At 60.1% G+C, this 26,712-nt stretch overlaps 1 protein-coding gene across 3 annotated transcripts; it reads right to left on the reverse strand.

Moving 5' to 3' along the window:
- Positions 1-485: 485 nt before the first annotated feature.
- Positions 486-26,336, reverse strand: CELSR2 (cadherin EGF LAG seven-pass G-type receptor 2). 3 transcript variants are annotated; one of them, XM_032155147.2, is made up of 34 exons: positions 22,470-26,336; positions 16,748-17,395; positions 14,576-14,798; positions 14,210-14,325; positions 13,942-14,030; positions 13,404-13,561; positions 12,879-13,042; positions 12,581-12,706; positions 12,071-12,237; positions 11,483-11,770; positions 11,223-11,397; positions 10,842-10,983; positions 10,540-10,660; positions 9,934-10,117; positions 9,656-9,757; positions 8,233-8,327; positions 7,815-8,024; positions 7,112-7,295; positions 6,868-6,996; positions 6,586-6,766; positions 6,285-6,452; positions 6,057-6,183; positions 5,744-5,944; positions 5,277-5,451; positions 4,838-4,950; positions 4,581-4,660; positions 4,365-4,491; positions 4,155-4,277; positions 3,472-3,599; positions 3,156-3,244; positions 2,857-3,051; positions 2,548-2,718; positions 2,214-2,448; positions 486-1,864 (listed from the first exon to the last, which is right to left on the reverse strand). In XM_032155147.2, exons 1-34 carry the CDS (start codon positions 25,789-25,791, stop codon positions 1,837-1,839), a joined length of 8,784 nt encoding a protein of 2,927 aa, XP_032011038.1. In that variant the 5' UTR covers positions 25,792-26,336; the 3' UTR covers positions 486-1,836. The 3 variants fall into 3 exon arrangements, with proteins under 3 accessions (XP_032011038.1, XP_058295480.1, XP_058295479.1); XM_058439497.1 differs by having other exon boundaries at positions 486-1,470; positions 22,470-26,299; XM_058439496.1 differs by having other exon boundaries at positions 486-1,725; positions 22,470-26,299.
- Positions 26,337-26,712: the final 376 nt, after the last annotated feature.

The raw sequence follows: 26,712 nt of genomic DNA on the forward strand, positions 1-26,712 counted from the left end.
CAGCCAGTGGTGTCTGAGTCTCCCGACCTCCCGGTGGGGCCTTCTGGGCCCTGCCGGCTCTTTTGTTTTCCAGAGACCAGACCTTCCTCCCTGTGGGAGGACAGGGTGCCACACAGAAGCGGACAGTGACACTGCTGTACCCGCACAGAACTAGTTTATTCAGTAGTATGGGGCATGAGAAAACAACAACAACAAAACGCTACCATATTTACAGCAACAATCAAACTGTACAATCTGATGGTTAGTATCAAGTTAGCATCCAGCATCTTTGTATTTTTTTAAATCAAGTCATCAGTAGTAAAAACCAGTTAAATTTTTAACCCTTTGCAGGAATTGCTGAGGGGAGAAGACGGGGAGAATCCACGGCAGAAAAGCCAGAGGCCGGCCTCACAAATGAGAAACAGGAGCCTTTCTTTCCTGCCCACAGCCTCTTTTTCTAGCCACCTGCTCCAGAAGGAAAGTCAGTGACAAGTCTGGAATACATGCTCGGAGTAAATGGTGACTCAGATGAAAAGCAGTCGGCAAAACTGAGGAGAGGGGAGGAGAGGTGGGGAGATGACGGCCTGGGGCAAGGGGAAGGGCGTCAAGCCCCCAAGCCAGGGCTGCTGGGAACACCCAGCCTGTGATGGCCATATCAGACCCCCGGGACTGGACACGAACCCATCCCAACACAAAAAGCAAATAAATAAAACAAATATATTAACTCTCTCTTCACAGGGAGCTGGGGTGGAGTCGGGCAGAAAGAGGAACAGGACCTGGTCCTTTGAAGAAGAGAGCCAATTCCAAGAAGGGGTTAAAAATAGAACATGTCTCAGAGGCCACAGCAGGTTAGACAAAGTAGCATTTGTCTGATTTTGGGGGGTGGGGTGGGTGAGTGGACACCAGAACCCAGACTTGAAACCTGTGCTTGATTGAGCACCCTCAGGGCAGCCGAGCCAGCACTGTGTTTACTCTTCCTCCCCCACCCACACCACAGCAAAGAAGCGCAACTTAACACATGACTGGCCTGCCCGGGGTGCGGGGCGGGCAGGAAAAATGAAGCACTTTTGGGTCAGCAACTGAGCAAACACCTGGGCTGCCGCACACGGCCAGAGTCCAGGAAAAGGAGAGGGGCTGGGGCTGCCCGACCCCCGCCTGGGGGCACAGGCTCCCCTGAAAATGTGTTCATGCAGCATTTGGGGGTCCAGGGGCGCTGAGTCCTTCTGCCCCCTCGCCGGACAGGGCTTTTCCAGTTCCTGGGAGAGGCAGCGCGGGCAGAGCGAGGCACACCCTTTGCCCTGGCCCTCACCGTTCTGACGCCTGCCTGGGTGCAGCCCAAAGGGTGTGACGCCCTGGCTGCGTGTGGCTTTGTCCTTTCCTTTTGGTGATGGCGAACGAGGGGCAGGCCCCCCAGGAGTCCCTCTCCTCCGAGAGGCACAGCAGATGGGAAACTGAGGAGGGGCTGGGAAGCATCCTGGGAGGTCCTATCCTCTTTGGGAAGGGAAAGGGGAGTCAATTTCCAGCGTATAAAAAAAATGAATCCCTGAAGTCATGAAGAGTGGAGATCCTTTTTTAAATTCTTTTTTTCCTCTTTTCTGAAAAACTTTATCTTGGAGATGTTGGCCCCAGGGGTCCAAAGTGCAGTGGGGGGAATGGTTGGGGGGGAGTTGGCACTAGATGGCCTTAGGTGGGGTGAGTACCCCTCCCGGCAAGGCCCAGGCTCCTCAGATGGACGTTTCGTCGCTGCTGCGGGCAGGCGATGGGGAGCGGGGCAGGATAAAGCACAAGACAGGAGCAGGGCATGAGTGTGGCTGGGGAAGGGAAGGGAGCCTCGGGCGTAGGAACCACGGCCCAGGGTTAATGCAGGAAGTTAAAGAAGAGAAATCTGGAGAGGCAGGAAAGGAAAGTGGCAGAAAAGGCAGACAGAGGGTTAGTTGAAACAGGAGAGAGTGAAAGCTTTCACCAGACGAAGGAAACAGGAAAGCACCCCCAGCTCCCCATCCTCCCGCACTCTGCCCTAGGCTGGGCTGCACCGCGTAGAGCCCAGGAGGGGTGGCCCACCCCGCAAGGCACCATGGTTTGTGGGCACGGCATAGTAAGGGAGCTGGGCCAGTTCTGCCCATTTGTCCTCCGAATGCCATCCAGAGTCACCCGGGGAGGCCCGGGGGCAGCTCTGGGCCCAGGTGAGGCCTCCGTGGGGCTGCACCCCGTCCCGCCCACCCAGCCACACTCACTCGGAGCCTGACGAGTCCTCATCCACCGTGCCTGCCTTGATGCTCATGGCGATGGGCATGACCCCGTTCAGCTGCTCCTGGAGGCTCTGCCGGGGCGGTGGGCGGGGAGGGGGGCCGCCCCGGCTGCCCTCACTGGCGGAGGAGCCCCGGGAAGACCCTGTGCATTGCTCCAGGGGGAGCCGCAGGAGGCTGCTCTTCTCGCTGATGGTGGGCAGACACTTCTTCTTAAGGATGCCTGTGGGCCAGGGCGGGGCTGTGAGGTGCGGCCACAGGAGAATGTGAGGCATGAGGCTGCTGACTAGGGGAGCTCGGCAGCTGGGGGTGCCCCACTGACCTTTGTGAGGCTGGGCAGAAGAGCCTGGAAGGGGGCCTAGGGACCCCTCTCGAGACAGGGCATCTCCATTCTCCCGCAGCCGCTCCTCAGGGGCCCCGTTGCCACTACTCTCTTTTGCTGTGGTCCCAAAGTCTCCTGGCCAGGGGGCCTTGCCAGGCCCTGGGCCCCCATCTGGTGGGGAAAGGAAGTAGATGAGGCCCACAGAGGGCAGATAGCCAGGAGGCCACCACCCCAGTCCTGCTTCCCAAGAACCCCAGGCCCACTGTCCTCCCACTGGCCCCAAAGGCCACAGCCCCGGTGCTGGCCCACCCTTGGGAGTACTGTGCAGGGGCAGTCTCTCTGCTCCAGGCCCCAGCAGGCTATCCCAGCCCTGCTCTCCAGGGAAGGCGGCCTCCTCTTCCTCCTCCTCTTCTTCCTCCTCACTGTCTGATGAGTGGGTAGAGGCATAGGAGCCACTCTGGTCGTCTTCTAAGGACAGGTCACTGTCGGAGTCCGTGTCAGGATCTAGGAGGCCAGGGAGAGATCACAGCCAGCCCAGCCACCTCCACCCACCTTCAGTAAAAGCCAGCCAACTGCCCCGCTGGGCGGCCGGAGCCTTCGGTCCTCACCATGCTGCTGGTCTTGACCTTCCAGGAACAGGCTGCCTGGATCCCCCAGGCCAGGGGGCCCTTGGCCAGGGTTCAGTGTGGACTCCTCCCTAGGAAGATGAGACCATGCTGGAGGGGTCAGCCTGGCCCCTTGCCCAGGGTCCCAGTCTCTCCTCTCCCGTGGGATCCTGGTTCCTGCTGTGGGTCCCTTACAGCTTCTAATCCAAGCTGGCCCCCACGTCAGCCACAGTGTGTGCTCCTCAACTCCCAACGGCTGGCTGGCCTGGGTCCAGCATGCATGGGCCCCTCCTCCCCTCCTCCACCCTCCGGGATTCACCTCAGCAAGAAGGGGATGTAGCTGGGCTGACTCTTGCCCGAGCGGCTGGTGCTGTGCAGAGAGCCGGCCGAGTCTCCATAGGGCTGGTACAGCCGCCCATCTGCGTAGGGGCTAGGGCAATTGTAGGACTAGGCAGGGAACAGAGAGGTCAGTAAGTGGGGAGTGGGATGGCTGGCCCCAGGCTGGGAAGAAGGAGGGTGGAGGGAACTTGCCCTAAGTTCCACCTTCCACATGCTCCGGTCTGAAAGAGGGGGCCCTGCTTCTCTACTGCCCCCATATTGAGGCCTGGCAGTGGTTACAGCTCTGCCACAGCTGTGCTACCCCTGCATGCCCCCAGGGATCCTGGACTCGCTATATAATGGCTCTGTAAAAGAGGAGACCAGAAATTGTCTCTTGAGAGCACCTTGGGAGACAGAAAATTTACTAAAATTCATGAGAGATTCTCAGGTGCAAGGCACTTATTACCTGATTATCTGTCTCAGCCCCATCTCCCTCAAGTCAGAATCCTACACACCCTTTCCAACATCTCCTCCCCAGGCCAAACATGCCATTTCACCTCCCCTTCCACCTTCCAGGAAGGGATGGAGAAAAGAGAAAGGGGAGTGGGGTCAAAAGTACAGGCTCACTGGGCCTCCTACCTCTCCCTCCCTTCACCACCCGCCTAAGACCCCTGACTCCCTCACCGAGGTCAGGGTGGACTTGGTGGTCAGAGCAGGGTCAGGGCTGGGCTTGCGGCTGCAGGCAAGCTTGAGTGCTTTCCGGACCTCCTTGCTAAGCACCACATAGGAGAGGAAGATGAAGGGGCCCTGGCAGGCAAGAGGCAGCAACGGTCTGTGCATATTCAGGCACCCACAGCCCAGGTGTCTCCCTTCTCCACAGGCTGGGCCAGGTACCTGGATGCAATTGCAGGTAGCAAAGAGGTAGTGGAAGAGGAGAGTGTCGCTGTTGACAGAGAGCAGTGCCAGCAGCCACGTGGCGCTCAGCAGCAGGAGGACGGCGAAGGAGGGCTGCAGGCCCGAGCTGGGGATAGGGACAGGCCATGAGTCCGGCCATGAGGCCTCCCATGCTGGTGCCTGCCCACGGCCCAGGCACCCCAACCCTATACTCACACAGGACCTTTCTTCTCAAAGCCCTGCCGCTGGGCAGCACAGGAGGCCCGGGCCGCCAGGATGTACAGGAAGACACTCATCTAGGCAGGGGCAGAGGGCGTGGGGTGCTCAATGGGGACAAACAGCTTCCACCCAGCCCACAGGGCCCTGTGGCCTCAGCTGTTCCTAAAGGGAGTCCTGAGGACACGCAGCCCCAGCAGCAGGAGGACAGCAAAGGAGGGCCACAGCTGACACCCAACCCACCTGCTAGCACTCACCGAGACGGCAAAGGCCACCGGGCCAGCAAAACTCCAGATGAGCGTGTCATAGATGGAGAGCCAGCAGAAGTCAGGGTTCCCATAGCCCTCAGGGTCCAGGCCCACGGCTAGCCCTGGAGCATGGATACAGACGGGAGCAGTGGAGGGGTGATGAGGGGTCTGGGAAGTAGGGCTGCAGGCAGGGGGGCTCACAGGCCCAGGCACAAAGCATGGAAAAGGGTTCTGCCCACCATCAGCCCCTGCCGTCCTCCCCAGGATAGGGGAGTGATGCCTGGGTGGCAGCTGCAGAGTCTGGGTTAAACCAGAGGGACACCTGTGAATAAGGTGGCCTGGGGCATGGGGATGTGGGGCCTCAGGGCCTGTATGTGGGTGGAGAGAACATGGCACAAAGGTGGACCCAGGGATGTGGGACTCCAAGGCTGGGAATGGGTGGGGGTACCTGTGATGAAGGCAGGCACGCCCCAGCCCAGCATGTAGTAGAAGCGCATGGGGCCGGTGTTGACGTCGCGCACCTCAGTGAGTGCCCGGTACAGGTGCAAGGCCTCCAGCAGAGCCCAGGAAAAGGTGCAGAGGTACAGGAAGTGCAGCAGGATGGCAATGACTGTGCAGGCAAACTGAGGGCCCAGGCCAGGGCAGGTCAGTGACCGGGACCCGCCCAGAGCACAGGCTTAACTTCGGGTCAGGCAGGGAGGAGGGCCTGGGTGTTGGGAACTGCTTCCAGGGAAGCCTGGGCCAGAGGCGGGTGCTGGGGGATCCCGGGGGAGCTGGAGAAGAGGAAATCCTGGGCCAGGCGCTGCACTAGGCACCTTATTAGAGTTCATGGTGCAGGAGCAGGGTTTGCCAGTGGGGGCTGGGGAGGGAGCCTGAGAAGGTGGGGACAGTTTCTGGGCAGTAGGAGCATCTTACAGGGAGGTCAGCCTGGTTGATGCCCAGGAGGAAGACCAGCTGAGCCAGGCCCAGGGCGGCTGTCAGGTTACGTCGGATGCCGTGTTGGTTGGAGCGCAGGATACGCAAGAGAGTGAGGAAGAAGAAGGTGAGCAGAAGGGCAGCCAAGGTGACACCTAGAGCCACGTATGTCAGTGTCTTCAGTGGCAGGATCTCCCCATTCTGCAGAGTGGGCGGCAGGGGCCCAGGGAATTAGGAAGGGCAGGACCTGAGCACCCAGCCCCGTGCCCTGGGTGCCCACCCACGGCTCTGCAGCTGCCCCTGTGGGCCCGACCTCCCGCCGAGAAACGTCCATGAGCACAGCGAAGCTCGTCATGTGGTTGCACTGGCAGCTGACGTGGCTCTCGTTGCGGAAGACGACTTCACAGCCTCTGGCTGACCAGCCACCTGTGCCACTGACTCTGTGTGAGGAAGGCAAGGTCAGGGAGACAAGGAGGGTGAGGCATGCAGGGGCCTGGACTTTCAGCCCAAAGCCTGGGGGGCGAGGGCAGTGCAGGCTCACAGGATCGAATGGTTCCAGAAGACACAGATGGGCTTGGTCCGCTCCTCTGTCTCCAGCAGGCGAAACTGCACCGTGACGGGCTTGTCCAGGGCCCGGGGCAGAAGCTCCTCATCATCATGGACGCTGATGCTCACCACAGGTGTGTTGATGATGGGGCGTTTGGGGACTCTGATGTGGGGCAGTCAGGTGCACAGTCACCACGGCAGTCACATGACTGGGGAGATGCCCCCGACCCCCTCCATGCCTCAGCACTCACCGCCCGACCCACACCCCTACCCACACCTGTCCCCTTGCCACTGACCTCAGGCTGCGCTTGTCAGGGTCATAGTTATGGGGCAGTAGCCCGGCCAGGGTGCGGTAGATGATGACGCTGGCCACAGCCTCACCCTGGCTCAGCTCCGGGTGCCGTCGCTGTCGCCGTGCCAGCTCCTCTGGCTCCTGGGCCTCTCCGGGGCCTGCGGGCCTGACCACCGGGGGCGTCTCTGGGAGGGAACACTGTCACACTTAGCTGGGCCCTGCCCTCTGTGGAGTCTGCACAGACACTGGGGTCCAGCTCCCAACTCAATCCATAGCCACCACTGACCTCTGAAGACAGACTCAGGCAGAATGACTGTTGTCTCAAGGTCCGGGGGCTGCTCCCCACGCAGGGCCTCGTAGCGGGGCAGCTTGGCCCCAGCAAAGTTCCCTTTGTCCAAGCGCACTACGGAGATGACTAAGGAAGGGGATGGTCACAGATCGGACCTGTGAGGCAGGCAGGACCCCACCACAGCTGCTCTTGTCGGGGACTCCCTCCACAAACCCCTCCCCAACCCAGGCACCAGCCTCACCAATGTTGGGCGTGACGATGGTGAAGGGGCTTAGGTAGGTGTGCCGCATGTTCTGGGCCAGGGCGCTGGCATAGGCCTCATAGTGCTGGAGCAGCCAGGCGGTGCCACCCTCTGTCTGCTGGATCAGCTCCCAGTGCCGCTTGTTGGCTGCGTCCAGGAGGGCGCTGCCCACCCGCAGCAGATTCTGGGGTGGGCAAGGTCACGGGGGCTGTGCTCACAGCCCACACCTGACATCCCCACCATGGAACCCCGGCCTGTGCCCGGGCCAGCCCCCGCTCCCCACCAGGCCCCTCCCTCTGCGCTCACTGTTGCCTCCCCTGAAATGCTCTTGGATCGCACTGCCCACTCAGGTCACTGGATGCTCTGCCCCTAAGCCCTCCTCCTCATTCTCTACATAAGAGCTTCCCAGCCCTGTGCCTGGACCCACACAGATGTCCTGAGATACTGCTTCCTCCCAGCCCATGGTACCACAGGCAGGCCTCTGCTCTGGGTCAGACCATGCCCCAACACACATATCTTACTATGATAAGGGTTGGGAAGAGGGCTGGGCCAGGGGTCACAGGGTTTCATGGAGGCCTCCTGCCAGCAGGGAGCTCCTTGTAGGTGGATGGGAGGGCCCCCTCTGCCCCCCAGGTTGCCATGAGCAGGCTCACTCACCATGACCCCTATCTAACCAGCCAGCCCTGCATCCTCCAAGCCCCACCTCAGTGAAGTGCACGTCCTGTGTGGCAGACAGCCCGAAGCCCCGCTGGGCGCTCTCGTGGGCCAGCAGCCACGTGGCCAGCTGGTAGGCCACCTTGACGTCGCTGCCGAAGTAGCCAGCTGTGTGCTGCGTGGCATTGCGCAGGAGCAGGGCCAGCCGCTGGGAGCGCCCTGAGTCTAGGCCTGACTCATTCCGCTGTAGCCGCTCAGCCTAGACAGGACGGAGCGGAGGAGCAGGAGTGAGGGCAGGAACTCTGGAGCAAAAGGACCTCAGGAGGGGAGAGATGGCCTCTCCAGCTGGGAGCCCAGGAACACACAGGCTGGAATTCCAGAATCCGTGTTCTCAAAGATGGGAGTGGGGGCAAGAGAGACTCAGGACGAAGGAGAGGGAAAAGATGGAGATGAGGGGGTTCACTTACGAAGCCCTTCAGTTCTGAGAAGGTGATGGACGTGCAGTTGAAGAGGTTTGGGGGGAGCCACCCCCTGTGCTCATCACAGTGGCGCACAGCAGTCCCTGGGGGGGAAGGAAGCCAAGAGGGCTGGCCTCAGGGAGACACACAGGAAGCCCCTGTGACTGGCTGAGGTTCTGCTGGAGGCCAGCACCTCATGGGCCGGGGACAGCAACTAGCAAACAAGGGCCCTGGTGAAACAGGAAAACAGGTATGTAGAACACCAGGGCCAAAAATCGCCGCAAGATCGGTCCACACAGGGGCTCTAGGGGAACAGGGCATACAACCTCCTTGAGCCCCCATCCTGCCTGCCTCCAGCCACCACTTTGTGCTCTCCACCACTTCTTGCCTATGAACCTGCTCATCGCCAGTCCAGGACCAGCGCCAGCCCCCATCCTGGACTGGGTCTCCTGGGTTAGCAGCCAACACCCCTACTCCCCAGACTGTCTGCCTTTGTGGTGGCGTAACTCCAGGAGTCGGTGGTGAGCTGATGATTGGAACCCTGCATGATTCATCTTTGAATCTCTAGCACAGTCCTATGCCAAGCACAGTGCAGGTTTTTCAGCATTTTTGTTAAGAGTCCAAGATGTGGGCTGGGCACGGTGGCTCATGCCTGTAATCTCGGCACTTTGGGAGGCTGAGGTGGGCTGATCACGAGATCAAGAGGTCGAGACCATCCTGGCCAACATGGTGAAACCCTGTCTCTACTAAAAAAATAACAAAAAATTAGCTGGGCATGGTAGCACACGCCTGTAGTCCCAGCTACTCAGAAGGCTGAGGCAGGAGAATCGCTTGAACCCGTGAGGTGGAGGTTGCAGACAGCTGAGATCATGCCACTGTGTGTAGCCTGATGACAGAGCGAAACTCCATCTCAAAAAAAAAAAAAAGTCCAAGATGTGGCGGGGTGCAGTGGCTCACACCTGTAATCCCAGCACTTTGGGAGGCCGAGGCAGGCAGATCATGAGGTCAGGAGTTCGAGACCAGACTGAGCAACATGGTAAAACCCTGTCTCTACTAAAAATACAACAACAACAACAACAAAAAATAGCCAGGTATGGTGGCGGCCAGAAGCTGAGGCAGGAAAATTGCTTGAACCTGGGAGGCGAAGGTTGCAGTGAGCGGAGATCACGCCACTGCACACCAGCCTGGGTGACAGTGACAGACTCTGTCTCAGAAAAACAAAACAAAACAAAACAAAACAGTCCAAGATGTAGGCACACCTGGGCAACATGGGGAAGGGGAAATGTGAGCCAAGGAAGATGGGAAATGAAATCCCAGGACCTGGAAGCCAGAAAGTGGGGTCCCCGGATCTTCAGCCAGGAGCTTCCTGCCCTCATCCCACTAACGGCAGAGGCCATGTCCTCGATATCACATCGGGGCCTCCAAAACCTACCAAAGGAGCCTTTGGGACAGGGAGCAGCAGCGGGCAGCCCGAAGCGGGTACGGGGCCACCAGATCCCAGCCTCAATCGCTCGTGGGCAGCTGTCGTAATTCACTGTGGGGAAGAGCACATGGTCACCCAGGAGGAGCTCTCCCTCTGCGGTCCTGCCCAGGCTCCCCAGCCCTCCCTAGGCCTCCCCAGGCCTGCAACCAGCCCCTTCCTGGCTTTCCTGGGGTGCAGGTGCCTAGCACACTCTGAGGAGGACTTCCCACCCATCCCAGGAGCCCCACCTTCACAGCCATTGGTGGTGACCTCAGCAAAAGGGTTGTCACAGCGGTCACATTGACGCCCGATGACACCTGGCTTGCATGGACACTGGCCGTCCTCAGGGTCACAGACTCGGGACAAGGAGCCTGTGGGGTAGCAGTCACACAAGAGGCAGGTGGGGCTGCCTGGGGGCCGGTAGTGGTTCTCCTGAGAAAGGAGGGAAGAAGGGTGTCACTGGCCAGGCTCTCTTCCCAGGATGCTCATGGGTCCTCTCAGCTGTGGCCCCTGTGGAGAGGGTCCCGACCTCAGGTCCTCTCAGGAGCAGTATTGAAAATAATTAACACTAGCAAAGCTTTGGAGTTGAGCCCATCAGTGAGATGCCACAGAATCAGAACAGTCTGCAAACCACCACCACACCAGGCCAGAGCTCATGGGTTACACATTGGCCCAGGGTCCCCCTGTGCCTCAGACACATGAAGGTAAGCAGCCAACTACCCTGCCTATGACAGCAAAGGCACAAGGCCCTCAGCTCTGCAGGAAGACCCATCTCTACAGCCTCCCCTCTAGGGCCCAGGAGATGTGGACAGAGGCCCAAGTGGCCACAGTGGAGGCTTGCTTGGGGCTGTCACCTTGCAGTGGCACTCGCCGCTTGTCTTGTTGCAGTCTGGGTCAAAGCCTTTGCTGACATCACAGTTGCATGGGCCACATGTGGGATGACCCCACCAGCCACGGGGACAAGGCTGGTCAATCCTGCAGAGAGGGACCCAGGTAGGCATGAGCTCCCCCTGCCACTCCCACCTAACCTAGGTGAGCCCTATGTGGCCCTTCTGACCCTGGCTGTGGAACAGCCAGGCTTTCGGGGCTCTGAGGGACACACCAGAGAGGAGCAGCAGCCACTGGGACCTGCTGCCACAAGCCCTGGTCTGCTTACCTGGTCTCACAGTATGGCCCAAGGTAATTTGGAGGACACTCGCAGGTATAGCCATGGGGGGCACTGGGCTTGCGGGTACACACAGACTGGTGCTCGCACGGGTTCAGGTCACACACATTAGTACAGTTGTCACCATAGTAACCTGGGACCAGAAGGACCAGAGAGGCTCATTCCCCCACCCTCCCCTGGCACCGTCTGCCATCAAACCCTTCATCTGTTTCTTTCCACATAGCATCCTATCAGCTGGCTATGGCTTTGTTGTGTAGGCAACTAAGACTCAGAGAGATGTTGTGATGCTCCATGCCCCAAGTCACACAGCAGAGCCAGCATGTGGCCCCAGGCACCTGATAACCTGCCCGTTGCCCTGGATTCTTAGCATACCTGGATCACAGCTGCAGGAATAGCTGTCCCAGTCGTTGCTGCAATAGCTGTTGGCAGGACACGGGTTTGAGTCACAAGGGTCAGGCAGGCTACAGCCTTGCTCCACGTTGATGCTCTCCCCACGGCTGGGATCCAGGCTGTTAACCCCCTCCGGCGTATCGCTCACCCGCACACCCTGGGAGGGACAGGAGTAGTGTTGCCCTCAGTGGAGCGGGGCTGCAGGTGGTGGGGGGGATGGGAGGGCAAGGCAGGACACTCACCTGCAAACAGCCCCGAAAGCCATGGGCCACACCGCCGGCTGGCCCAGGTATTCCGCCCACTGTTATGTTGCTCAGGTGCAGACCATGCAGCCGGGGGCCCAGGTTGCCCTCTGCTCTCTGCTGCCCATAATCGAAGGACAGAATGGCATGGCCGGGCCCCCCGCTGGCTCCCAGTGCCAGCTGTGCATGGTGCCAGTCACCGTCATTGGCCCGGCCTGGCTCCAGACGGAGAGAGGAGGCCTGGAGCCCTGTGCCCTCCACGCTCAGCACCACGTGGCCCTCTTGTAGCTGACACCAGGAGGAAAGAAAACAGGGTCAGCAGATGGCCTTAATCACTGTTCTCCAGCCCACAGTTCCCCTTTCTGGACCACCAAACCCATCCTGCTGCCCAGCTGAGGCCATAAAGAGGAAAGCGTATTTATTTCCCTCAGGCCCAACAGGTGGCAGCATTGACCTTCCCAACGGATCCTGCGGCCTCTATATGTCCCCACTCCCGCCCAGGACCTGCCCAGCCACTTCTGTCCAGCCCCCTAGAGGCCACCAGGGCCCTATGGCCAGGCCAGGGCCAGCCGCCCTTCCCTGCATCACCTGTAGGGTGATGGTGCTGCGCCCCCTGGTGACGGCCTGCAGCAGGACACCGTCGGCCTGGCGCGTGCGGAACATGAGGCTGAGGTGCCAGGGTTGGGAGATGGGCAGCGAGAGGCCATGCCAGGCCACCAGGCTGCGGCCCAGGAAGTGCTGTGGATTGGCCATTTCTGGGGAGGCAGGAAAAGGCAGATTGTGACGGGTGGAGCCTCGGAGGGCCCTGGGGGCCTGATGATCAGCGGTGGCGGCTGCATGGGAGGCAGAGCCCACTCCCCTCATCAGCCCCGCCCTCCAAAGTGCGTACCTGCCCTGGGCCCGCCCCACGCTGTGCCCAGGCCTGCCTCTGACTGGCCCCTTTGTCTCCTGTGTTGCCCTCTCAGGGCTCTGCCCAGACACGCTTTTCCACCCACAGCCCGGCTCAGCAGAGCCCTGCCCAGTGCCTGCCCCAACCCTGCCAGTTCCCAGACTGTTGATGGCACTCAGGCCGTGGCCTCTAACAGCCACCCCTCCTACCCTGGGCGCAGCTCTTGCCCCCGAAGCCCAGGGGGCACTCGCAGCTGAACGCGTCCCACTGGTTCACGCAAGTGCCCCCATTGTGGCAAGTGTTGCTGTCACACACGTTCTTCTTGGCAGGGCAGCCTGGAATGGAGAGAAGGTGGCTCAGTGGACCTGAGCTGGGGCTGTAAAGAGAAAGCCTGTGGCGGCAGCTAGAGAGGCCTCTGAGACCCTCCATTCTGGCATCCTCACACCAGGCACAGCCCCTCCTCTCAGCACTGGGATCCCAGCCTGGCTCCACCCCGGGCCCCCATACCAGGCACAGTGCCATTGTTGGCAATGAAGTCAGCCATGTCTACGTGCCGGCTGTCCACCTGCAGGTTCCGCATGCAGCCCACGAACTGCCGCATTCGGACTGGGAAGCTCTCGGGCAGGTCAGGCACCCCGCCTAGTAGCAGGGGCCCTGTCAGATCCAGAGACCTGGGGGAGCAAAGATGGTGGTGGCACAAGGGAGGGCTGGGAGCTTCTGGTCCTCCGCTCGCTCTGCCGCCAGGCCAGAGACAGGAACGGCGTAGGCAGGTGTCCAAGGGGCCCTGCAGAGCAGTGCTCAGGAAGGGGGTCACCCCTACCTGGAACTGTTCTTGTCGAACACTCAGCCCCCTCCCCAGACTGCCCCACAGGGCCTTGCTCTGATGCCCCAGTCTTGACCCCATCCCCAGGGCTGAGCAGGGGCTAAGAGAGGCAAAGGGAGGGAGACCCCGAAAGCCCACCCTCTCCACCTTCCCTCCCTGCCTGGCCCTGCCCTCACTTCACCCCGTCCCTGGCCCTTTCCCCTGCTCACTTCTTGCTGCCACCCTGGGTGCCCTGGGCAGCACAAGAGTAATTGCCCAGGACAGATCCGAAGCGCAAGGCCACCCCTGTGTCACAGCCATCCACGGTCACCACGGCCACCTTCTGCTCTGATGGGCCCTGCGGGAGCCCTGTCTGACCCAACAGTGGCTGTGGACAGGAGAGAGCAGAGAAGGGGGACACTGAGTACGGAGCCCACTAGGTTCATGGCCAGCACACACTGGGTGCCTCTGTGTGCACCCACACGCCCAGACACACGTACACACATGCATATACACACACGTGTGCTCACGTGGTTTATGCACGTAACTACCTTCCTCAGTGTCCAAGTTTGTGGCTGCCTAGTGGAACAGAGAGCATCGAGCAGTGCCCAGTGGGGTGGGAATGCTGGGCATTCCCAGCTGCTCCCTTCCTCTCAGCCAGAAATGCCCTGACCAGCCCACCCAAGTCTGGAGGCAATGCCACTCAGGGCTGGGTAAGCACCTGAGGCAAGAACAGAACCCCCAACCCTCTGTGCCCTCCACACCCACCTTATTGTAGTATTTCAGCTGCACCGTATGCCACTGGCCATCACTGACTCCTCCGGGCACGAATGGGGACACCGTGGTGGTTGACTCCCCTGGGGAAAGGACCAGGTGAGCTGGGATGCCTGACGAGGGCTAGGAATGGCAGGGTTTGGGGTGCCAGTGGCTGGGGCTGGGCCCAGGTTTGGCTGATAGAGTATGTGGCTTGGGGTCAGGGGCTGGAAGACTTGGGGCCTTTGGAAGATGGGCAAGGATGGGGGGCAACTGTGATCACCTGCAGAGAAGGTGAGCTGGACCTGCTCCTGTATCACCTCGAGGGCCACAAAGTCATGCTTCTCATTGAAACGCCCATTGTACAACAGCAACCCGTCGCGCTCCTTTGTGGCAAACCTGAACAGGAGTTGGGGATGGGGGCAGGGAATGGGGTACCCACCTGGATGCCAGCACCCCCACCACCTAACCAGCATAGGGGAGGAAGACCTGCTGGCAGAACCACAGGCAACTCCAAGAGCAGACCTGGCTCTGCCAGCAGCCTGCTCCACACTCTTTCGCTGCCTGACCTCTTACTTCAACCACAGAACAGGAGGCACCTCAGACGCCCACCAGGCCCGCTCCCCACCCCCAGTGCCCAGCTACTCACGAGAGGGCCAGGGTGAAGTGGAAACGTTGGCGCAGGCCACGAAAGGTGATGAAGGAATGGGCGGGGAAGCTGCGCGTGGTCACCTGGCAGTAGGGCTTCTCGAAGTCTCCAGATGGGCAATCACACTTGAAACCGCCCACCAGCAGGTTGACACAGGTGCCCCCATTCTTGCAGACACCCGGGGTGCAACGGCCTGAGCGAGCACTCACCTCACAGTGCTCACCTGGACAAGAGGAAAGGCGGGTGAGTACCAAGTACCTGAGGACGGGAGGGGAACTGAGACCCCCCACAACCCAGTGATAGCTCCCATGGCCTCCCGTGACCCGCGTAATACTCCCCAAACCTCCCAGGCATCCCCACTTCCTCTCGTGTGCCATCTTCTCTGAGACCTATGGTCCCCAGCCCTTCGTGGGCACCCTGTTTGGCTCACTGAGCTGCTCTCGCCACAGCTCCACGCACTGCTGCCCTGCAAGTTCCTCGGGAGTTCCCAGCCCCTTCCCTATCCCATTTGGGTTTCATAAGCACAGGCCTGCTGGGACACTTGGTTGTAAGGCCCGGATCCCGGAAGACTTCGATGTCACGCTACCAAGCACGCCTGGGGGTGTCCTGGCCCCCAAGAGGGTAAATGTGCACAAGCAGATGGGCCTGCAGGAGAGCGGGAGGGCTGGGAGCCTCCCTCCTCCCTCCTTCCCACTGGTGCTTTTGTCCCTCTCAGGCACTGAGATCAGTTTCCCTCCCTGGGGATGGGACCAGGCTTCCACTTAGATTTGTCTGGGTTATGGAGGAGTAAGAGAGAGAAGCTGGGGAGTCCCCAGGAATGGGGCAGAGGACTCCCACCTTGAGCCCTGGGGTCCAGACTGAGGACCTCTGTGCACCTGGGACATGCTGAGAGTGGGAAACTGAGCCCTGAGAGCAGACAAGAATTCAACAGAGGAGCTGAAAACTCCAACATCAGATGGGAAAATCCACCCTTCTCTCCCTCCCCGTTCCCAGATTCTAGAGATAGGTTCTCAGCTCCTGTGCCTAGTGACTGGCTCTTGTTTCCATGGAAACTGTTGTTCGCCTACTCTAACCCCCACTCCCAACCCCCCCACCATCCTCCTGGACAAAGACTTCTCTCCCCTCCCCCAAGCCCAACCCTCCCCTTCCCCCCACCCCTAGCAGCAGCAGAGAGAAGTCAAGTCTGGCAAGTTCTGGGCAGGAAGATGCAGTGGGGAAGGAGTGGGGCCTGCCTATGGCTGCTGGCAGAGCCAGTGGGCATGGCCCTGGAGGACAAGGAGCAGAGCCTGGGCATCTAGGAAGGAAGGGCCCACAGGGAAGGGGAGCAGGGGATGTGCTGAGAAGACGCAGGAGCCTGAAGGGAGGGGTCAGGAGCATAGAGCAGAGGGAGTGAGCATCCCAGGGAGCAGGATGTGTAAAGACCTTGGCTGACAGGCCAACAGGGAAGCCACCTAGCCAGGACCCTCTTTTACCAGCACCTGGGCAGAGGTGGAGCCATTCTGCCCAGGCCCACACAGGTGCAATGGTTTTCTGGAGCACCTCATCTCAGAACTCAACCCCCCTCCAGTTCCCCCAGCTCTTCTGTGTCTTCCCCTTAATGCCTGGGTAAAAAAGTACTTGCTGCAGCTCAGAAAGGGAACTCGCTCAGCGGCGGAGAGACCAGGTTCTAGGCCCAGCCCCACCTCTAAAGCGAGTGTGATGAGCCCAGGAGCAAGTCACCCAATCTCAGCGTTCCCTTAAATCAAAGCCAACACTTTCCATGCCACCAGCTGTTTCCAAGTATCAAATTAATTACATTAATCCTCACAACCAACTTATGACCTAAGTATGGTCATTATCTCCATTTCAAATAACTGAAGGCCAGAGAGGTTAAGTAACTTGTTCAAGGTCACACAGCTACTAGTGGCAAAGCCGATACACGAACCCAGGCGGACTGGCTCTGCCCGCAATGGCACTGCCTGTGTGTCCTGTGCACAGCAGGGAGAAGCACTCCTTGCACTGCCTTCCTCAGTGGGGTGCTGTCAGGGAGCAGGCCGGATTTATGACCTCTCAGCGTAGCTGCACCTCACTCGGGAAGAGAACGAGGCAGCCGCCAGCATTTGTCCTGATTTGTGCCTGCACCACAGAGTCAGCCTTCCAGGGCTGCCCCATGAGTCCCCTCCCTTGGCTCACCCGTGTAGCCATCACGACAGAGGCAGGTGTAGCCGCCCTCGCGGCTGCGGCAGCGCCCGTGGGGGCCACAGGGCCGCGAGTAGCAGAGGTCCACCTCGGTCTCACAGTAGTCACCCGTGAAGCCGGGCGGGCAGCGGCAGCGCAGCCCCCCGACGGGGTGGATGGGCCGGAAGAGCACGGAGGAGGAGGCGATGAAGGGCGCGGAGGAGTCGAAGCGCAGCACTGACACGCAGCGCATGTAGTTCTCACAGGGCTCCCTCAAGCAGATGTTGTCGTCGAAGGGCAGCACGCGCTGCGCCGAGATGGCCGTCAGCAGGCTGCGGTTGAGGTATAGGCGCTCCTGCAGGTCCTCAGAGGGCAGGAAGGGCGGCCCGCCCCCGGGCCCTGGCGGCTGGCCCACCGACAGGCTCACGTTGAGGATGTGGCCCCCGGGGGCGTCGGTGTCCCGCTGTACGTTGAAGACCACCACGTGGTCCGGTGGTGTGGCCAGCGTGGCGGCCACCGCCTGGATGAAGAGGCCTAGAAGTGGTGACAGGAAGCGCTCGGGTGACATGTCCTCCAGGCGCAGCGTGATGCTGTGGGTGAGCATCTCATCGGTGATGATGGTCACACGCAGCGCGCACTGAGCCGTCACGCTGTGTACGCCGTCTGTGGAGAGGGACACAGTCAGGACCCAGCCTGAGGTGGGGGGCCAAGCCACAGACCCGTGCAGGGGCGTGAGGAAGACCCTGCACAGGTGCCAGGGCTGCAATTCAGCTTGCATATTCCTGCACCACCCGCCAAGAAAGGCTCTCCTTTCCAACTGGCATAAGGGTGCTGAGCCAGGTATGTCACCTGTGGGCCAATCACTCCTTCAGGGCTCAGGGGATGAGATTTGTAGTTCTCTTTGCATCCTTTCCCAAAACCTTCTGTCGCTGATGCACGGCACACCTCTTAATGTTTGTGTACCTTTCCCTGCCCAAGCTACGGCTCCTGCTCCCTTCCCCCGGAGTCTGCGCTGCCTGCGCGGGAACCCTATGTTGTCTTTTTCATACTTTTCTACAGGGCCCACAGCATCTTGAGACCCACAAAAATCATCCTCCTGCCCTCTCAGCCTCTACACCTCAAAACCACTATAATCACAACCATGGCTGTGTTCTCCACTCCCCCACAGCAGCAGGGAGCTGGGGGGGTAAACTGGGTCAGTGGGCCACCTAGTCCCCCTCCCACTGAGCCCCATGGCTGCTTGGGCGCAGACCTGCTATCCCCATGGCAACACCCAACACAAAGCATTCTTCCTGCTCAACTCTCTGGGCTGCTGTGGGTAGCCTGGGGGGCCCCACCCCAGGAAATCCAGCTGAGCCACGTTAACCAGTGACAACATCACCCACTGCCCCATGCTGGAGACAGGGTGAGTCGGGTTGGGGACTGGAGGGCAGAGATAGAAGGGCCTGGGCAGCTCTCCACTCTGAGACCCCAGAGCCCCACTGAGTCAGTCTCTTCTCTGGCCCTAGGGCCTCTAGCTACTCATCACCCACTTGGCTCAAGCATTACACCCAAATGCCTGCCATGCCCCCGGGCAACACACTCACTTATAAACAGCTAAGCACTAACACACACTTGCTGGTGTCTCACTCCACCCACACACCCTAAGCCCAGAAATACCATACACACCTGAATGCACATACACATGGGAATGAATTTTATTTAGCTAAAAAATGAAAGCTGGGGGCCTGGAGAAGGAGGAAATGGCTTTACAGGGCAATAAGGGATAGTCTTTTTTTTTTTTTTTTAAGAGACAGACTCTCTGTCGCCTATGCTGGAGTGCAGTGGCACGATCATAGCTCACTGTAGCCTCGAACTCCAGGGCTCAAGTGATCCTCCCACCTCAGCCTCCCAAATAGCTAAGACCACAGATGCTCACAACTACGCCTGGCTAATTTTTGTTTGTGTGTAGAGATGGGGTCTTGCTATGTTGTCCAGGCTGGTCTCAAATTCCTGGCCTCAAGTGATCCTCCATCTCAGCCTTCTAGAGCACTGAGATTACAGGGATGAGCTACTGGCATATTCATATTTTTATTTATTACAATGCCTTACACACAGTAGGTGTTCAGAAAACACTGAGATGTGGATGACAATCTATTCAGTCTCCTTAAAAAATAAATGGACTTTAAAACATAGCAGGGGGGCCGGGCGCAGTGGCTCATGCCTGTAGTCCCAGCACTTTGGGAGGCTGAGGCAGGTGGATCACGAGGTCAGGAGTTCGAGATCAGACTGACCAACATGGTGAAACCCCGTCTCTAATAAAAATACAAAAATTAGTTGGGTGTGGTGGTGGGCGCCTGTAATCTCAGCTACTCAGGAGGTCCCAGCTACTCAGGAGGCTGAGGCAGGAGAATTGCTTGAACCCAGGAGGCAGAGGTTGCAGTGAGCCGAGATCGCGCCATTGTACTCCAGCCTGGGTGACAGAGGGAGACTCCGTTCCAAACAAACAAACAAAACCACACAGCAGGGGGAGCCCAACTAGATATAAAAAGCAAATGCTTACCCTAGCAGTAATGGGGCAGGAGCCCATGTTTCTGGGGTGGGGTGGGAGTAGGCAAGGGACATGGGAACAAATTCTGCATCTGTGTTGTACCTACTTTCGGTGGCTGACTGTACCAGCGGTGGCTCAGCTGAAGCCGGGAAGGCTGAAGGCAGACCCCCATCTCAGCCGTGTCCTCAGCCCACTGCCCACCTACCCTGCAGCCTCATCACTTGCTTGTTCTCACCAGCTCTCACCAGCAAGCCTGCTTGTCATCACCCACTTCTGCTCCTCCTGCTCTCGTCTCAAAGCTGCTGCACAGGCTGTTCCTTCCCACCCAGACACCAGCCCACAGTCCTCTGAGTCTTCTAACCTGCCCTAGCTCACCTGCTCCAGGAAGCCTGCCCAGATTTATGTCATCAGGCTCTACTTTCCTCTCTGTTTCAGACTTCCCCACACTAGGGTGCTCAGCTGGCACAGAGCTCTTGTATACCTGGTACACCTGCCTAATGATTCCTTGACGGGATATTCCCTCCAGGCAGAAAGCAGCCCAAGACTCCACACACAGTGCCCATAACTGATTAAGAGAGGAGAGGGGGCAACCAAGGCCATGGAGCGGGAGAAACTTTGCCACCCCTCAGCCCTGGGAACAAACACTTCTCCCTGTGTCCCCCACCGCCATTGTCTTAGGCCCCGCCTGGTCCCCTCTCCCAGCATGTCTCTGTTGCTTCCCATCTGGTCCACCATCTGTGGCCACCTGCCCCCTCTGCTGTTGTCCCCCATCCCCAACAGTCAACCCACTGCTCTCTCCTTTCTATATCACCCCCCTCTGCCTTGACCTAGGTCACCCCTCAGGTGCAAAGGCAGGATGGGAACAGGGGTGGGGAGTGCGCTGCCTGAGCTGTCTTCCTGGACAGAAAAGAAAGAGCTAGGATGGCCTCTGACCCCAGGAAATGCCATCTGTGCCCCAAGCTTAGCCAGGCACACCTGGAAAAGTGCCAGGTCCCGGTTAGTCTCCCAGTCTCTCTTCCCCTGGCAGATGTGCCAGCAGAGGCTGGAGGCCAAGAGGGCTCTGCTGTTCTGGGAGCTGCCCAGACCATGGACAGGAGCTGCTGTGTGTCTGAGCAGAGGAAGAAAGAGGCGAGGAGAATTCAGCCTCCAGGGGAGCCATCGGCCCAGGCTGGGGCAGCTGCAGCCATAGGGAAGAAGAGAGGGGAGGCACAAACACGGAGACCAAACAGGGGAAGACAAAGCCTCAGGAGAGGAGCCAGCGATGCGCAAGTGGGAGAGCTGGAGAGCCACAGGAGCAGTGAGAGGGCACCGAAGAGAGGCAGTGCTGCAGGGCCCCGCATGGGCAGGGGCGGGAAAGAAAGAAGAGACAAAGAACAAGAGAAGGAAAACAAAGGGGCAGTGGGAGTCAGCTCCCCCTCACCCCGGCCTCCCTGAACTTTGGGGTTGCCGTGGTGACTGCCTCCAAGGGTCAGGGCTGAAGGGAGAGGGTGGGGCCAGAGGCCAGGAGGAGCCGTCCTGGATGTTGCCCCAAGCCTTCTCTAGACTAGAGAACCGAGGTCTGGGGCTCTGCCCTGGTGGGAGACCGAAGGCTTAATGGGGGCGCTTCTCTGCCAGTGTCTGGCCACACTCACCAAAGGCAGGCTGGGTGTGGAGGACCAGAGGGAGAGGCCCTCCTTCCCACCTCCTTCCCACTTGTCTCAAGTGCCCAGGCACAGTCGAGGACACAGGAGCTCCAGCCTCCCACTTCTGCCTCCTGGAGGGGAAACTGAAGTCTCAGGAGGCTCAGAACCTCAGCCACAGTCCCTGAAAAGCTCCTGCTTCCTGGCTCCTGTAGCTACTTTGAGGGATGGGGCAGGGAGGCATCTGTCCAGCAGGGACCCTGAGCAAGGCCACGCCCTGACTCTTGCATACCCCTCCTTCCCCTTCAGGCCACACTCCCTGGGGTGGGAGTAGGGGCCTGCCAGCCTCTTCTTTTCCTCCCTTCCCTGACGGGTTTGAAGGCTGCCTAGAGGGGGCGTGACCTGACCCACCCCTGGGGTGCAGCTAACAGCATCCCCTCATGAGGGTCTCAGTTGTTCCCAGGCTTGGGGAAGGCACTCAGCAATTTGGGTGTGGTCTTCTCCCTGCTGCTACCTCTGGCTCCCCACAGCTGATAAAAAAAAGACAGAATACTGTCACCAACCCCCTCCAACTCTCCTCCCCCAGCCCTGCTGTCCAGGGAGTCTGTAGGCTGAGTGCTTGGCCAAGCAGCAGGAATGCCCCAGCCTGGGTTCCGGCCAGGCTCCCACGCCCGTCTCTCCTCAGATAAGGTGCCTTGGGGTCTCTGCCCTCAAAGCTCAGCAGTCCCCTGGCCTGTCCTGGTCCCTACACCCCATTCCTGGAGCTTGGGCTGGTCACAGCCAGCAGGAAAGGAAGGCCTGGCACCCTAAGAACGGCCTGTGAGGTGGCAAGGGGGGCCCAAGAGCCCTCAGCCTGCCCCCCAGCTTCATTGCAGCCCCCCCTCCAAGCCAGACCCGAACCACGGACTCTGAAAGTGGGGTCTGTTTGGACAGACAATGAGCTCTGGCCTCACTTCCTGTGGGAGCTCTGAAGGGGGGAGCCAGGCCAGGCTCTTTCTGCCTGGAGGGAAAAGAATGCGCTAGACAAAGTCCATGTCAGCCGATTCTGCAGCTCAGCCAGGAGGCAAAAGGGGCCAGAAGAGGACTACAGGGTCCTGACCCCTGGGTGGCGGCAGCCCTGTGCTCCCATGGTCCCTAGCTCTGCCAAAGGCTGTGTGAGACTGCAGGAATATCTTGATGGGGGTGAAGGGGCCCTGGCCTCGCCTCCTCTCCTACGCCACAGGCCTCTCTGCCCTTCCCCCAGTTCTCCTGGCCCCCCAGGCTTCCACGCGCCTTTTTTCACAATTCTTGGCAGCCATAGCCGGGGCAGCCTCACAACACTTCCCCGACCACGTCACAGGCTGGTAGACAGTGGGGGCAGCCAACCGAAGCAGCCCAGCCCAGCCGGGCAGAAGGTGGGGCCTGCACCAGCCGCCAGGGTTCCTGGGGCTTCTTCCCAGGCTGGCTCTTGCCCCTCCCGCTCTGTGCCAGGCACTGGGCAGGGAGGTGGGTCTGTAGCTGCTTCCTGGATCGCGCCCTACCTCCAGTGGCTGCCCAGACCCTCCCCGCGAGCTACCCCCACCCCAGCGCCACCTGGGCCCTTCCTTACCTGACACCAGCACGCTCATGATGGCCTCCAGAGGCCGGTTGTTGTCCAGTGCGCGACTTAGCTTCAGCTCACCCGTGGAGGCATTGAGCAGGACCAGGCTGAGCTCGTTTCCCCGCTCAAAGCTGTAAGTCAGACTATCTGAGATATCAGGGTCATGGGCAGGTACTCGGCCAATGGCACCCCCAGGGAAGCTGCTTGAGCGGTTGGTGACATAGTTGTTGAAAAGGATCTCAAAGTTGCCCAGCACTGGTGGGTTGTCATTGCGGTCAAGGAGGCGGACATGGACTGTAGCCCGGCTCACCAGAGGTGCTGACGTGGCCTGGATGACCAGGATGTACTCAGGCCGGTCCTCGTAGTCTAAGTCTACCAGGGCTGTCAGCTCCCCAGAGAAGATGTCCAGCTGGAAGACCTCAGGGATGTTGCCCTCCACGATCTGGTACATAATCTGGGCATTGGTGCCTTCATCAGGGTCAGTGGCTGTGACCCGGGCCACGGCTAGCCCAATGGGGCTGTTCTCTTCCACAAACACATCAAACTCGTCCTGCTCAAAGACAGGGGGATTGTCATTCACATCTAACACAGTGACTGTCACTTCCATAGGTGTGCGGGCTGGGGGCATCCCCTTGTCCACTGCATATGCCCGCAAGACATACTGGGCCACGTTCTCTCGATCCAGCCTCCGTAGCGTTCGCACGATGCCTGACGTGGACTCAACAATAAAGTCACCGTCTCCATCATCGCCTCCTTGGAAGGTGTAGAAGACCCTGCCATTAAGTCCAGAATCACGATCAGTGGCTGAGATCTGCAGGACGCTAGTGAAGGGTGGCACATCCTCATAGACACTGCCCTGGTAGGAGTCTCGCAGGAACTGAGGGGCATTGTCATTCACGTCGTTCACCAGGATCTCCAGGTAGGTGGTGTCGGACTTCTGGGGAATGCCGTTGTCCCGAGCAGTAATGGCCAGGGTGTAAGACACTTGGTCTTCGTAGTCCAGCTCAGCCTGGGTGGTGACAGCCCCCGTGTCTGCATCGATGCGGAACTGGGGGATGCTGTCCTCCATGAAGTAGGTGATGCGGGCATTCTCACCCGTGTCCTCATCCGTGGCACTGATCAGCACCACCGTGGTGCCTGCCGGCCGGTCCTCATTAACATTCACTGTATAGTGGGAGCTCTGAAAGACAGGACGATGGGTGTTGGCGTCGGTGACATTCACCACAATCTGTGCCGTGTCCTGCCGAGTGCCATCGGAGGCGGTAACAGCCAACACATACTGCCGCTCAAGTTTGTAGTCCAGTGGCAGGGCAAGGGATACCAGCCCACCACCACTTTGGCTGGTGATGGAGAAGCGGTTTCGAGTATTGCCACTGGTGATCTGGTAGGTGATGACACTATGAGCATCACGGTCCACAGCTGACACCGTCACCACGCTGGTGCCCACAGCTGCATCCTCATTGAGCCGCACTGTGTACTCTGGTTGGGTAAAGGTTGGATTGTTGTCGTTGACATCCAGGACAGTCACGCTGACACTGGCCGAGGCAGTGAGTGCTGGAGTGCCATGGTCTCGAGCTTCTACCCCAAAGCTGTAGAAATCAACTTCCTCTCGGTCCAGTTCAGCAGCCACAGAGATCCAGCCTGTGCCATTGTTGATGGTGAAGGGGAAGTCATGTCCCACCCCAGCAAGGCGGTATTCCAGGCGGGCATTGTCACCAGCATCAGCGTCGATAGCCTGGACATGGAGAACCAGGTAGCCTAAGGGGACGCTCTCCAGGACAGTAGCCTGGAAAGGGGTGCTGACGAAGATGGGGGCATTGTCATTGATATCCAGGACCTGAACTGTCACCAAGCCAGAGACATTAGAGAGTGGGGGACGGCCACCATCCTGTGCTCGCACCCGTAGGGTGTACTCCTTGGTCGTCTCATAGTCAAGAGGGCTCACCACATCCAGAGCTCCAGTCTGGGCATCCAGATAAAACTGTCCCCGAGCGTTGCCACTCATGATGCTATAGTGCACCAGGGCATTGCTCCCCTTGTCTCGATCTGAGGCTGTGACTCGGAGTACTGGGGCCCCTGGAGTCACATCCTCCCTCACCTGGACCACATAGCGCTTCTCACTAAACTGGGGGGCATTATCATTGTCATCCTCCACAGAAAGGAAAACAGCGGCTGTGGTACTCCGAGGACCCGGGTCCCGACCCTGGTCACTTGCCTCTACCGTCAACTGGTAGGATTCCACCTCTTCCCGATCCACAGGGCCACGGGTTCGGATCACCCCAGAGCGAGGGTCGATCTCAAAGACTTCAGAGGGGCTGCCCCCAGACCCCTCCAGCAGGCGGTACAGAATATTGGCATTGGGAGGGGCATCACCATCCGTGGCCCTGACAGTGAGCACCTCATAGCCAACCTCCAGGTTCTCCCTGAGGCTCTCCTTGTACTCCTGCTGCTCAAACACAGGGTCATGATCATTGGTGTCAGTAACCAAGATGGTGAGGGTAGCCAGGGCACTTCGTCGGGGCATACCGTGGTCCTGCGCCGTGACCCTGAAGACGTGGGTGCTCTTGGTCTCACGATCCAGCTCCTCGGCTGTGGTTACTGCACCAGTGGTTGGGTCCAGGGAGAAGAACTGGTTGGAGCGGCTATCAAAGAGGGCATCCATGGTGTACTCAAGTCGACCTGCCTCACCCTCGTCCGGGTCGATGGCCCTCAGGGATGCAACAGGGGTGCCTGCTGGCTGGTTCTCCGGCACTGTGGCCTGGTAGCTGGGGGGCTGGAACTGGGGGGCTGTATTTACATTCCTTTTCCGACGCCCACCCAGGGACTCTTCTGGTGACCCTTCCCCTGCCCTGAGCCCGGGGGCCTGTGCCAGCTTGCAGGACTGGCATCTGAGCCGTGGGGCCTTTAAGCACGGGTGCTCCTGGGGCAGTGTGAGCTTGCCCTGTGGGGAAAGGTGGCCTCCAATGCCCAGGAGGCGACAGCTCCAGGGGCAGCCTTCAGGAGCTGGTGGTAGGGGAATATGGGCCCCGGATTCTGGACACCAAACCCTCAGGCCATCGTGGTGGGGTACCAGGTGGCCAGTCAGCTCAGTGCCCGCATCCCTGCAGCGGCTAGTGTAGAGCCAGAGGTTCGACGCTGAGGATGGACAGAGCCAGCCCATGGGGGCGCAGGCCCCCGAGGAGCCTCGTCCCCTGGACCCCAAAGAACGACAGGGCCCCACTTGGTCTCCCAATAGTGGCGACGGCGGCAGCAGCAGCAGCAGCAGCAGCAGCAGCGGCAGCGGCGGCGGCGGCGGCGTTGGGAGGGGGGCGCCGGTGGCCGGGCTCCGCATCTCTCCCAGCTCCCGGCCGGCGGCCGGGTCAACAGCGGCGGCGGCTCCTCCTCCGGCTCCTGCCGGCCCCGCCGCGCCTCATGCCCGGGCCAGGGCGCCAGTCCCCGGGGGCTCCCCGTGCGCTCCGCGGGGCCTGCGTCTGGATGGCTCGGCGGGACCCCCCGCTGCACCCTCCGACGAGCCCGGGCTCCCACCGCCCCCGGGGCCAGACCCGCTCCCGGGTCACTCTGAGCACCGCGGGCTGCCGCCGCGCCTCCACCTGCGCTCCGGGCACTCACCACCTGCGCCCGCGGGCCCCGCAGCGCCCCTGGCCTTGCCGGGCCCCGGGTTCCGGAGCCGGGGTGCCCCCTCCGCCCCTATGGGATCGCCCACCTGCGCCCGCGTAGCCGTGCGACCCGACCCCTGCCCGGCCCCGGCGGCCCCCGACGGTCCCGCGCCGCCCGCTCGCGCCCCGCGTCCCCGCCGCGGCTGCTGCCTGTCGCCGCGGCCCCGGGCCCAGCCCCGCGCTCCCTCGCCTCCGCGGCGGGCGGCGGGCGAGCTCTGCAGAGCCGCCGCGGCGGCTCATTACCATAGACCTGCTCGCGCCGCGGCCGCCTTAAAGCGGCAACGCCGGCCGCGCTGGAGGAGGTGGGCCCCACCCAGCGCACTCCTCCGCGCCGACGCACCAGGATTCCCTCCAGCAGGACCCTCCATCCCAATTTCCCCAGGCCGGCCTCGCCAGATGCCCGGTGCGAATTAGCGATCGGAAGCCACACAGCTGATGATAATCATGGTGGAAGTACCCTAAGTATGCCTAGAGGTTTCCAAAACATTTAAGGGCTCTCAGAGGCCAAGTTCCCAGTTCATGACAGTCATAAGAGCCCTCATTGCTGTCCCCTCCCATAGGTCAGACAGAGTTAAAAGGGCCCCTGAGCAACACTA

This window comes from Hylobates moloch, unplaced genomic scaffold (assembly GCF_009828535.3).
Source record: "Hylobates moloch isolate HMO894 unplaced genomic scaffold, HMol_V3 SCAFFOLD_5, whole genome shotgun sequence".
NCBI classification, from domain to species: Eukaryota; Metazoa; Chordata; class Mammalia; order Primates; family Hylobatidae; genus Hylobates; species Hylobates moloch.

Coding starts and splice junctions, on each gene's coding strand:
- CELSR2 (XM_032155147.2), bottom strand. CDS start 25,791: ATGCGGAGCCCGGCCACCGGCGCCCCCCTCCCAACGCCGCCGCCGCCG. Junction 6,184..6,284: donor TTCTGGAACCATTCGATCCT/GTGAGCCTGCAC, acceptor TTCCTCACACAG/AGTCAGTGGCACAGGTGGCT. Junction 3,600..4,154: donor CCAAGTCCACCCTGACCTCG/GTGAGGGAGTCA, acceptor TTCCCTGCCTAG/TCCTACAATTGCCCTAGCCC.